General features: G+C 42.6%; 1 protein-coding gene across 12 annotated transcripts in view; it reads right to left on the bottom strand.

The window, feature by feature from the left end:
• IMMT (inner membrane mitochondrial protein) overlaps nt 1–13,467 on the bottom strand; it is a gene marked incomplete at its 3' end in the record, with an annotated part of 47,186 nt that extends 33,719 nt beyond the window's left edge. For 9 of the 12 annotated variants that reach the window (XM_079111254.1, XM_079111260.1, XM_079111257.1 and 6 more), the window contains exon 1: nt 13,313–13,466. In XM_079111254.1, the coding sequence (XP_078967380.1) occupies nt 13,313–13,357 (45 nt within the window). In that variant the 5' untranslated portion in view covers nt 13,358–13,466. Of the gene's footprint in view, nt 1–13,312 lie in introns of all 12 variants that reach the window. The other 3 variants (XR_013759359.1, XM_079111255.1, XM_079111256.1) reach the window with 1 other exon arrangement.

Here is a 13,467-nt window from a genome sequence, read left to right as displayed (position 1 = left end):
TTTATATAAATTTGTACTTGATCAAATATGATACAGACATACAATATATAAAGTTAAATAAGTTAAATAAATATATAAAGTTAAATAAATATATAAAGTTAAAATAAGTTTCTTATTTAGGTCTATCTTACATTCCTGGTTTCTTTCAGAGGTTGAAAAAAGAAACCTGCACATAGGAACTGACAATTCAAAGAAACTGAGGCGCTCCTTACTGGTCAATGCCTATTTTTGGCACTTGTCACAGAAGTAGGACAGCCGCTCCTCCACTCACGACACAGCTCCTTCCTCACGGCCAAAGAGGTTCCTGCTCTGGTCACCAGCCCCTGGAGGCCCCGTCCTCTAAGTCCACGATCAGTTCCCTCCATCCTCCTCCCACTCCTCCAAGGTAGATGTTCTAGTGATTCACCGGAATGCGAATCAATCAGTCTACCAAGGTGGTATTACGACTCACCCCCTTCCTGCTCACAGGGTCAGAGACCAGTCTACCAGGGTGGTGTTACTACTCACCCCCTTCCTGCTCACAGGGTCAGAGTGCTTTTCCGGGTGAAGTCATCAATTTGAACCAACATTCCCAACATTCAGGGGATATTCCTTAACGCTACACACTCCCTCAGCTTTCAGTCTGTATCTGTAAGTTTTGTGCATTAGGGCTGGGGATGGGGTCAGCGGTAAAGCACTTGCCTAGTAGGTGCAAGGCCCTGGGTTCGATTTCCCAGCCTCCCCACAACATGCACACAAAATGTATTGTATATGACAGTTTGAGCAAACTGCATAACAAGGGAAAAAAAGCTCTGGACACCAACCTTAAAGGCGCTTCTACCAGCACAACATGGACAGAAGAAACTACAAAAGAGCATTTGCCCACAGAAGTGACTGAGACACACTGATTTTTTTTCCTCTCTCTGAAATAAAAAGAATTGTTGAGCCATTCCAGACGCTAGCCAGAAAAAGCAAAGGACCAGGTACTAGAACAAGTCTCTTAACTACAAACAGCAAAGTTAGGTAGCCACTGGAAAGGGTCCAGACATAGGGATTTTTACATCAGTAATTTAGATATGATCCCCTGTCCTTTATCTGACCCAGTTTAATAGGACAATGACCAAAAAGAAATTGTCGAAGATCTCATAAGCTGCTCACTACAAACACAGGCACACCAGCTCCCAGTGCAGGCGCTCTGTCCACAGGTCACATCCTTTCAAGTCACATTTTCGAGATCTCTTTACCAACATCATCTTTCTACTTCAAATTGCTCAGTCAAAATAATCTGCTCCTCCAAAAGGGGAATGGTCTCTTTTTGAGATCCTGCCTCTCATGGGTCTACCCTGAAGCCTCTGCTGGTCCTGCCAATGCTTCAGGTGCATGGCGGTCACTGTGGCTGGGGTCAGCAGCACCAGGAGGTCTAGCACTGCCTACGTGCTCCTCCACGTCCATGATGGTGGCCCAAGGTGCCTAGTCCAGGCTGGTTTCAACCTAAATTCTCCTACACCCTTGACTGCCTATTCTGTCCCACTGATCTACCTATTTATACACCAAGAGCAAACTTTTAACAAGTACATCTTAGAATTAAGCTTATATCTGGTAGTCCTCTTGTACTATTTTTTCAGAATTTTTGTGGATATTCTTGTTTATTTTTTTTATTTATTTTTTTTACAATCCAGTCTTTAATGTTCAAAAATTACTCTTTTAGGAGTTATTTGCCATTATGAATTGATTTTGAGTATATCAGATTAATATCTTAAATACTTTTTGGTAATTTTTCAAGTCCTTTTCCCTCTCCATCCTTATCATTTAACCCTCTTGATCTTTTTTTTTTTATTGTAAATGAATGGGATACATGTTGTTTGTTTGTACATGGGTTAAAGGCATACCATTTGTATAATCATAAATTTACATATGGTAATGTTGTTTGATTCATTCTATTATTTTTTCCCTTCCCCCCACCCCTCCCACCCTTCTTTTCCCTCTAAACAGTCCTTTCTTCCTCCATTCGTGCCCCCCTCCCTAACCCTAACCCTAACCCTAACACTAACTCCTCCCACCCTCCCCCTTATGTGTCATCATCCACTTATCAGCGAGATCATTCGTCCTTTAGTTTTTTGAGATTGGCTTATCTCACTTAGCATGATGGTCTCCAATTTCATCCATTTGCCTGCAAATGCCATAATTTTATCATTCTTTATGGCAGAGTAATATTCCATTGTATATATATACCACAGTTTCTTTATCCACTCATCAACTGAAGGACATCTAGGTTGGTTCCACAGTCTGGCTATTGTGAATTGAGCAGCTATGAACATTGATGTGGCTGTATCTCTGTAGTATGCTGATTTTAAGTCCTTTGGGTATAGGCCAAGGAGTGGGATAGCTGGGTCAAATGGTGGTTCCATTCCAAGTTTTCTAAGGAATCTCCACACTGCTTTCCAGAGTGGCTGCACTAATCTGCAGCCCCACCAGCAATGTATGAGTGTACCTTTCTCCCCATATCCTCGCAAACACCTGTTGCTTGTATTTTTGATAATCGTCATTCTAATTGGGGTGAGATGGAATCTTAGGGTGGTTTTGATTTGCATTTCTTTTATTACTAGAGATGCTGTACATTTTTCATATGTTTGTTGACTGCTTGTACATCTTCTGTGAAGTGTCTGTTCATTTCCTTAGCCCATTTGTCGATTGGATTATTTGTATTCTTGGTGTAGAGTTTTTTGAGTTCTTTATAGATTCTGGAGATTAGTGCTCTATCTGAAGTATGATTGGCAAAGATATTCTCCCACTCTGTAGGCTCTTTCTTCACATTACTGATAGTTTCCTTTGCTGAGAGAAAGCTTTTTAGTTTGAATCTATCCCAGTTATTGATTCTTGCTTTTATTTCTTGTGCTATGGGAGTCCTGTTGAGGAAGTCTGGTCCTAGGCTGACATGTTGAAGATCTGGACCTACTTTTTCTTCTATAATCTGCAGGGTCTCTAGTCTGATTCCAAGGTCCTTAATCCATTTTGAGTTGAGTTTTGTGCAGGGTGAGAGATATGGGTTTAGTTTCATTCTGTTGCATATGGATTTCCAATTCTCCCAGCACCATTTGTTGAAGAGGCTATCTTTTCTCCATTGCATATTTTTGGCACCTTTGTCTAGTATTAGAAAGTTGTATTTATTTGGGTTTGTGTCCATGTCCTCTATTCTGTACCACTGATCTACCTGTCTATTTTCGTACCAATACCATGCCGTCTTTGTTACTATTGCTTTGTAATAAAGTTGAAGTTCGGGTATTGCAATACCCCCTGCTTCATTTTTCCTGCGAAGGATTGCTTTAGCTATTCTGGGTTTCTTATTCTTCCAGATGAATTTCATGATTGCTTGCTCTATTTCTGTAAGGTACATCATTGGGATTTTAATTTTACTTGAAATTGGTCTATTTAAATTGCGTATGTCCTCCTCGTTCAGTTTAGGCAATTCATATGTCTCTAGAAACCTGTTGATGTCTTCGAAATTTTCTACTTTGTTGGAATATAGATTTTCAAAATAGCTTCTAATTATGTTTTGTATTTCAATCGTGTCTGTTGTGATATTTCCTTGTTCATTCCGAATTTTAGTGATGTGGGTTTTCTCTCGTCTTCTCTTTGTTAGAGTGGCTAAGGGTTTATCAATTTTGTTTATTTTTTTCAAAGAACCAACTATTTATTTTGTCAATTTTTTGTATTGTTTCTTTTGTTTCAATTTCGTTAATTTCAGCTCTGAGTTTAACTATTTCCTGTCTTCTACTACTTTTGGTGTTGGTCTGTTCTTCTTTTTCTAGGGCTTTGAGCTGTAGAGTTAGTTCGTTTATTTGTTGAATTTCACTTCTCTTATTAAATGCGCTCCATGAAATAAATTTCCCTCTAAGTACTGCTTTCATAGTGTCCCAGAGATTTTGATATGATGTTTCTTTGTTCTCATTTACCTCTAAGAATTTAATTTCCTTCCTAATATCTTCTGTTATACATTTATCATGTAATAGCATATTGTTTAATCTCCAGGTGTTGGAGTAGCTTTTGTTTTTTACTCTTTCATTTATTTCTAATTTCAATCCATTATGATCTGATAGAATACAAGGTAGTGTCTCTATCTTCTTGTATTTGCTTACATTACCTTTGTGGCATAATATATGGTCTATTTTAGAGAAGGATCCATGTGCTGCTGAGAAGAAAGTGTATTCGCTCTTGGTTGGATGGTATATTCTATAAATGTCCGTTAAGTCTAAATTATTGATTGTGTTATTGAGGTCTATGGTTTCTTTGTTCAATTTTTGTTTGGAAGATCTTTCCAGTGGTGAGAGAGGCGAGTTAAAATCACCTAGTATTATTGTGTTATGGTCTATTTGGTTTCTGAAATTGAGAAGGATTTGTTTGACATACATGGATGAGCCACTGTTTGGGGCATAGATGTTTATGATTGTTATATCTTGCTGATTTATGGTTCCCTTAAGCAATATGTAATGTCCTTCTTTGTCCCTTCTGACTAACTTTGACTTAAAGTCCACATTATCTGAAATGAGGATGGATACCCCAGCTTTTTTGCTGAGTCCATGTGCATGGTATGTTTTTCCCCATCTTTTCACCTTTAGTCTATGGGTATCTCTTTCTATGAGGTGAGTCTCTTGCAGGCAACATATTGTTGGATCTTTCTTTTTAATCCAATCTGCCAGTCTATGTCTTTTGATTGATGAGTTCAGGCCATTCATATTCAGGGTTATTATTGAGATATGATTTATATTCCCGGTCATTTGGCTCATTTTATTTATTTATTTATTTATTTTGACACGACTTGGTTCTTCCTTTATTTGACAATTCCTTTAGGATAGTTCCTCCCATTGCTGATTTGCTTCTTTTTCATCTCTTCCTCATGGAATATTTTGTTGAGAATGTTCTGTAATGCTAGCTTTCTTTTTGTAAATTCTTTTAGCTTTTGTTTATCATGGAAGGATTTTATTTCATCATCAAATTTGAAGGTAAGTTTTGCTGGGTATAAGATTCTTGGTTGGCATCCATTTTCTTTCAGGGCTTGAAAAGTGTTGTTCTAGGCCCTTCTATCTTTTAGGGTCTGGATTGAAAAATCTGCTGATATCCGTATTGGTTTCCCCCTGAATGTAATTTGATTCTTTTCTCTTGCAGCCTTTAAAATTCTGTCTTTATTTTCCATGTTAGGTATTTTCATTATAATGTGCCTTGGTGTCGGTCTGTTGTAATTTTGTATATTTGGAGTCCTATAAGCCTCTTGTACTTGATCTTCCATTTCATTCTTCAGATTTGGGAAATTTTCTGATAGTATTTCATTGAATAGATTGTTCATTCCTTTGGTCTGTTTCTCTAAGCCTTCCTCAATCCCAATAATTCTTAAATTTGGCCTTTTCATGATATCCCATAGTTCTTGGAGATTCTGTTCATGATGTCTTACCATCTTCTCTCTTTGGTCCACTTTGTTTTCAAGGTTAAATATTTTGTCTTCAATATCTGAGGTTCTGTCTTCCAGGTGTTCTATCCTATTGGTTATGCTTTCTATGGAGTTCTTAATTTGGTTTATTGTTTCCTTCATTTCAAGGATTTCTGTTTGGTTTTTTTTTCAATATCTCTAACTCTTTATTGAAATGATCTTTTGCTTCCTGTATTTGCTCTTTTAACTGTCGATTGGTGCGATCATTCAGTGCCTGCATTTGCTCTTGCATCTTGTCATTTGCTTCCCTGATCATTTTAATTATGTACATTCTGAACTCCCTTTCTGTCATTTTTTCTGCCATGCTGTCGTTGGGTTTTATTGATGTAACATCTAGATTTGTTTGCAGCATTTTCTTTCCTTGTTTTCTCATATTGTTCAGGTATCAGTGGACCGCTGAGATATTGCACATTTCCTCTATTGACTTATAATATTCCTGAAGATTTCTAGTATATCCCCTCTTAGCCTTCAGTAGCCTGAAGTCTTGGAGGAAGTTGATAATGCGGTGCTCCACAAGGAAGCTGCCTCTCTAGGGGTGGTGGCCTTCCGGTGGGTTATATTCCCTGCTAGTGGGCAGAGGTACCTTCACTTGCTGACGAATGGTCATCCAAAGGGGAAGTAGGATGTGGGCTGATGCAAGGCCAGTTTGGGCCTGTGTCTCTGGTTTTACAGTCCTTGTGGGAGAACCTCACCAGGCAGGGAAGACTCACCCAGTGGGGAGGTCTCGCTGGTCAGTTCCCCTCCTAGAGGTTCCGTTCAATTCACAACTACCGCCTGGGCTGGGCAGCCTTCTTCTGCAATGTTCCCAGGGACCCGGACCCACCTCCTGGGCCTGGAAGCCTCGCCCTTCGCAGACAAATCTCCTTAGGCTGCCTCTCCTCAGAGAAGCTGCCTGCAGTCCTGGAGCCTTCGCTCCGCCCCTCAGTTTGTCTGTGCGGCTCTTCCACCAAGAAGCCGCCTAGATCCTGGGACCCTGCTCTGCACCTAATCGCCTGGCTATGTGGCCCCTCCTCTGAGCAGCCACCTGGAGCCCCTTACAGTCGCTCCGAGTCCCAGTGACCCGCCACACGCCTCTTTCTCCGGCAGCCGCCTGGTGTTCCGTGCGGTCGCTCTAAGTCCAAGTGATCCACCACGCACCTCCTTCTCCTCCAGGCAGTCACCCAGAGATCTGGTGCGTTCATCACGAGTCCCAGGAACTCACTGTGCACCTCCTCATCCCGACTGCCACCCGTAGACCTGGTGCAGTCACTCCAAGCCCAAGCACCCCGCCACGCTCCTCCTCCTCCTCCAGGCAATCCCCTGTGTTCAGGAGCATTTGCTCTGAGTCCAAACCACTCACCAGGCTTCTCCTCCGGATGGCCGCCTGGAGCCCTGGTGCAGCTGCTCCAAGTCCAAGCGACGTGCCGAGCCTGTGCTTCTCCTTCTCCTCTGGGCAGCCCCCCGTGTTCAGGAGTGGTCGCTTTCAGTCCAAACAGCTCACCGTGCACCCCTTTGGGCAGCCTCCCAGAGCCCGGGGGGGTTGCTCCGAGTCTAAGCGCTGTGCTGAGCGGCCTCCTCTCCAATGCTCCCAGTTGTCCGCGTTCACTGCTCCAGCGGGGGGAGGGGTGTCTTCGTCGGGCAAATCTACTTCACAAAGTTCCCTGCGTTCGGGGACTACCGGGACGCCTCCCCAACGGGAGAGACTCACCCAGCTGCTTTGAGTTGGTCCCAAGTCTCTCTACATCTCCTCTTCTTGAGTCTTGAGTCCACACTGCTCCTCCGGATGGCCGCCCGGAATCCCTGGTGCAGCTGCTCCAAGTCCAAGCGACATGCCGAGCCCGTGCTTCTCCTTCTCCTCTGGGCAGCCCCCGGTGTTCAGGAGTAGTCGCTTTCAGTCCAAACAGCTCACCGCGCACTCCCTCCTTTGGGCAGCCTCCCAAACCCCCAGTGGTTGCTCCGAGTCCCAGCGCTGTGCTGAGCGGCCTCCTCTCCGATGCTCCCAGTTGTTTGCGTTCACTGCTCCAGCGGGGGGAGGGGTGTCTTCGTCGGGCAAATCTACTTCACAAAGATCCCTGCGTTCGGGGCTACCGCCCTGTCCGGGACGCCTCCCCTACGGGAGAGACTCACCCAGCTGCTTTGAGTTGGTCCCAAGTCTCTCTCTATCTCCTCTTCTTGAGTCCTGAGTCCTGGAGCAACACGAAACGCAGCCACCCTCTAGTCCGCCATCTTGAATCCCCCCCTCTTATTTTTAAAGTTCACCTTAAATTTTAAGTTCTTTTCCATAAAACATGAAGACAAAAAATGTGTTTTATGTACTGCTATGAAAGAAAAAATCCTTTCTACTAAATGACACACCATAAGTTATAAAATGCACCCTGACTTAAGAGAATAAAATGTGAAAAACAATTGTCTTTTATGGCCAAAAGAAATCCGAAATGGTGACCAAAAGTGGTTTCACTTCTATCTGAAAAATGAATAGAAATCATTTTACCTTAACATTTTTCCCCCCTTGGTACTGAGAATTGAGCCCAGGGACACCTTACCTCTGAGCTATACCTCCAGACCTTTTTATTTTGTATTTTGAGTCAGATCTTACTAAGTTGCTGAGGCTGGCCTTGAACTTGCACTACTCTTGCCTCAGCCTCCTGAAATGCTGGGATTATAGGCATGAGCAACTGCGCCCAGTCTTTACCTGCTTTTTATTTGGTTTGTCTTTTTGTGGTTACGTTGTAGGAGTTCTTTCACATATTCTGAACACTAGACTCTAATCAGATACATAATTTAAGAGTATTTTTCTCATTCTTTTTACTTGAGTGTCCCTTGGTGCACAGAATTCAAAGTTCTGATGAAAGCTGATTTATCTTCTATTTCCTTTACTGCTTGTGCTTTTGGTGTCACATCTAAGAAGTCATCGCCGAATATAAGGCTGGCCTCCAGAGCACTCTCTTAAGCATAGTTATAGTATCTTTTTATCTGTAAACATCTTATGTTAACACAAAAATACTGGCTACTTTTTAGTACTTGATTTCCTTTTTATTAGTAATGATCTAGGATATAGAAAGAACAATACTGTTTCAAAGAAATATGCCTTGACATATAACTCTGTAACAAGTTATAAAATGATCACTGCTGTTTCTGACCTGCAGAGACATGATTTTAACAAAAAACAAACTGAAAAAGAAGAGAAAACATACAATTCCCTAGTAATGTTCTTGTAGGGACCATCTATTCCTGAGCTCTATCAAACTGAAGTGAACATATATAAAAAACCCACAATGCAACATTACAAGCTGGACGTAGAACCTTTAATAAAACAGACTTCGTATGAACCCTAACTGCAGGTTTCAGATTTCCTGCTGGTTGCTGTAATTGACAATTTGGTGTATCTTGTCATAGGGATTCCTTCCACCCAAACAAACAGCATCCAGAAGTTATTGGTCCCTTGCATACTTGGTATACAGATTAATACACAACTTTTACTACAGTAAACTTAAAATACTTTATAAGAATCATCCATTAAGATTAAAAAGTATATCCATTAAAAATTCACTGCGATTGAAACTGAAGCAACATTATCTCTTAGTATAAACATATTCTATGTCTAGGAGAAAAACTACTCTTCAGTTATGGCAATGGCAGACGCTAATCAGCACTGCAAAAGAATGAATGTGCACTCTAGGTTGAGGGAGATGCACTGTGGTTTACTCTTTACTTATCTGTAATAGAAATATACTTTGGTTAATTCTGAAATGTGTCATTTTAAACAAAACAATCTTAGGGGCTGGGGTTGTGGCTCAGCGGTAGAGTGCTTGCCTAGCATGTGTGAGGCACTGAGTTTGACTCTCAGCACAACATATAAATCAATGGATAAAATAAAGGTCTATGAACATCTATGATTTTTTGAAATTATCTTTAAAAGCAAACCAAAATTGTGATTTATCAATTTTTTAAATAGTTTAGATCTTGATGAGAGAACAAAAAGAATACATATAACAATTCTTCAGTTACTCTGCAAGCATGAGTATTTTATATATTCTCACTCAGGTGTACTAAATTATATAAGATGTATTTAAAAATGGTTTGAAAGCCAATGATCTAGGAATATGAAAATGAGGAATAACTTCCAGGACTCCAGTATCTGTCTGGGCCAAGAGGCTGCACCATCTGCAGAACCCTTTCTAGCACCTCCACTCTAGGCAATTCTAACCTCCAAATTAGACTGCTGAACCTGGTCTCAGTTAAAGAAGCTGGTTTAGCTGATCTGAAGGACAATAATGTTCCTCCCTCTTCTTTTAGGTATAAGAGAAGACCTCATGTGCAAGGAACCACTCCCATGTCTGCAGTTGGTGAGAGGTGTAGGCGAAGGCCCACCTCCAAAAGCTACTGCAACTAAGAGTGAAAAGCAAGCAGTGGAACTGGGAAATAAACTCAGGAAGGACCTGTTCATTTCTGGAAAAAAAAGAGAACAATTCATTTTTCCTGAATACCCACATGTAAGGAATTCAAGGATGATTCCAGACTTATAGAATAAGGTAGGAACCATCTGTGATGGTTAATTGTGGGTCAAGTTGACAGATGTTTTTAGAAAAGATTAACATTTAAATTGGTGACCTTCAACTGAAACTGCACCACTGGCTCTCCTGGGTCTCCAGTCCATCAGCCTGCACTGCAGATTTTGGACCTGCCAACCTCCATATCTACATGAACCCAATCCTTATCATAAATAAAGAAATAACACACTCACATATCCTATTGGTTCTGTTTCTCTGGAGAACCTCATACACCATCAGAGGTTACAAACTCTATGGGAGATTTAAAAGGAGGTTACATCCACTTATGGAGATTAAGAAAATTCATGAATCACATTTCTTTTTTTCACTCAAACATGTCAAAGATATTTATTTATTAAGAATCTACTAGTACTAGGGTCTGGGGATATAGCTCATAGTCCCTTTGTGGAAACTGAATTTTAAATGAAGGAAACACACAACAAATACATATTATGATGTCAGGTAGTGCTAAGAGCTACAAAGTAAAACAAAGTAGGGTAAGGGTAAAAAGAGTGGTCATAAGTCTTTTTTTTTTTTTTTTTTTGCAATACTGGAGATTGAACTCAGGGGCACTCTACCACTGAGCAACAGCCCCAGCTCTTTTTTATTTTATTCTGGGACAGGGTCTTGCTAAGTTGTTTAGGTTGGCCTTGAACTTGCAATGCTCCTGCCTCAGCCTCCTGAGTGGTTGGGATTACAGGCTTGCGCCACCCCACTGAGCTCCTAAGTCTATCTCATAAGGAAGATTTCTCTGAAGAAAAGGTCATATTTGAGAAAATACCTGCACAATGGGAGTGAGCTAAGCAAAGATGCATGGGAAGTTTGGGGCCAAAGAAATACCGAACAAAAAGAGGCATAGGCTGAAGAGAGTGAGGCAGAGTAGAAACAATGGAATATGAAAAAAAGCCAGATCACAAAGGGCCTGGTGGGAGAGGTAGAAAGACAGATTTTACCCAGATGTAATGGGGTGTCACTGAAGGACATGACACTTGTGGTAGTGGGGACTGAAGCCACAGGTGCTATCAACTGGGGTAAACCTCCAGTCCTTTTTTAAAATTTTTATTTTGAGACAGAGTCTCCTTAAGTTACCCAAACTAGCTTGGAACCTGCAACCTCCCTACCTCAGTCTCCTTAGTAGCTGGGATTACAGGCCTGTGCCACCACACCTGGCTATGTCTGCTAAAGACACTATAGCCACTATGTTAAGGACTCACTCTAGCTGGCGTGGTGGCACAGGCCTGTAATCCTAGTGACTCAGGAGGTTAAGGCAGGAAGATGGTAAGTTCAAGACCAGCCTGGCAACTTACTAAGACCCTGTCTCAAAATAAAGGGGCAGGGGCTGTGGCTCAGTGGTAGAGTGCTTGCCTAGTATGTGTGAGGCACTGGGTTCAATTCTCCGCTCTGCATATAAATAAACAAAGGTCCATTGACAACTAAAAAATTATTTAAAATAAAAATAAAATAAATAAGTAAAAAATAGGAAAGAACTGGGGGAGGTAGTTCAGTGGTAAAGCATCCCACATTAAAAAAGAAGAATTGATCTAGCAGGGAATAGTAAAAGCAAAAGCAGAAGGACATTTAAGATGAGGCTTGATGAAGTGGAATAATATGGATAAACTGATAAAATTCAATGAAACTTCAGAAATCTGAATGAAAAGCTAAAAAAAAAGGAGGGTGGAGAGTCATTTGCTTAGGGATTAAAGTTCTGAGAGTTAATGGCATCCCTAGTAAGAGTATATAACTAGAAGGAGTAGGGTGTACTTAAAGGCCCCAAACAGAAGCAGACTTAGGAAAAGAAACCAAGGAGATAGATAAAGGGTAAGATGGGACCCAAGTGAGTACCTAAGAGAAGCCAAAAGTGCAGAGTTACACAAAGTTATACTATCAAATGCTATAAAATGATTGAGGAGCTGGCAAGAATAAACTAAAGAATTTTATAAGATAGCAATTTCAAGAAGGTCAGAAATCTTTGGTGAGAGCTAGGAATGTATGTATATTTTACTGTGAAGTTTGAATTAGTTTTCTTATTTCCCACTGGGATCCCAAAAAGTTGACTTTGAATTAACTGCAAGGAAAGTTATCCATGTGGAGCCAGCCTGATCATGTAAGCCTTTTAAACTAGGTCTAAAGAGCAAAGACAGGGAAATAGGAGACTCTGAAGTCAAAGAGACAAGCTCCTGGTAGCCCGTAAGAAAGCAAATGCGCATGTTACTGAATGGCCTACAGAGCCCTCATGGCAAGAAATTGCTTGGCAGCCTCTAGGAGTTGAGGGCACTGTCTGGCAAGAGGAAACAAGAAAAGGGATGTCTTTACTTCCAGAGCTGCAAGGGACTTAATTTTGCCAATAAATTGCATAAGCTTGGAAAAATACCCTGATCTCCAAATAAGAACCACCACGTGGCCAAGAGTTCTGATTGCAGTTTGTGTGACAACCGAACTTGGAGGCTACAGACTGTCAGGTAACCAATGGGTGTTGTTTTAAGCAGCTAAACTTGTGATACTTGTCATGTAGCAATAGAAAACTAATAAGGCCCCACTTCCCTGTGGAAGAGGCTGCTTCTTTTACCCCAGCAATGAATAGGGAGAGAAGCAAACCAGAAAAGAAAAACAAAACTTGACTTTTATGATCTCTAACTCACTAAAGCTAGGGATTTTATTCGATTACTACACGAGTCGCAATATCTAGTTTTACAATACAACATTTTGCCAAAAAAATAACAATGTTCTGAAAAACGTAAGCAATGAAAATGGGTTTCTTATTGTCAATTTTATAAAGTTACTAATTTATGCAAAACTTAAAAGAAAGCAAACAACAAAACTGAGTGCCCGGGTCCCTGAGCGTCAGCCACAGTCGTCCCAGCGCCTGGAGGCGCAGACCGCCAAGGTACTCTCCAGATGAGCACAAGGTCATGGCTTCTGTCCTTCCTCCCCAAGGACCAGGGTAGCACCCCATCAAGAGGAACCGCCTCTGCGGAGCAGGAAGGGCTCCGAGGTGCTCTCGGACACCACGCGTCCCCCCGCTAATTACAGCCTTGACCCCGGGACGTGGGGCTCGGGACAGCGCAGACCCCTCCGCGTACGGATGCGGCCCGCAGCCCGCGCGGCCCGCCGGGAGCTGTAGTTCTCCGCCCGACCTTCACCTCGGGACCCGCCGCGCCCAACCGGCGCCGGCCTCGGAGCCTCCCCGTCCCGCCCCGCGGCGGCGACCGTCCCGGCGTCCTGCGGTCCCCGCGCACGCCCCTGCCCGCCCGGCGTCGTCCGGCCCGCTCTCCGCCGCCGCCCCGAGTCGCTTCCCACGCGCGCTCGGGGAGCCCGCGCTCACCTGGGCGGCGGCGCCCACGCCAGACAGCTGACAGGCCCGCAGCATCCCGGCTCAGTGGACGGCGGTGCCGGTGTACGCGGGAGCGGCCGCGGCGGCGCGAGAGAAGCAGTGCGTGCGTGCGTGCGTGCGTGCGTGCCCGCGACCGCTCCGCCGCC

Source organism: Sciurus vulgaris, assembly GCF_902686455.1.
Source record: "Sciurus vulgaris genome assembly, chromosome: 14".
NCBI lineage: Eukaryota > Metazoa > Chordata > Mammalia > Rodentia > Sciuridae > Sciurus > Sciurus vulgaris.
Note: the sequence above shows the minus strand (reverse complement) of the source record. Positions and strands in the feature narration are given on the sequence as shown.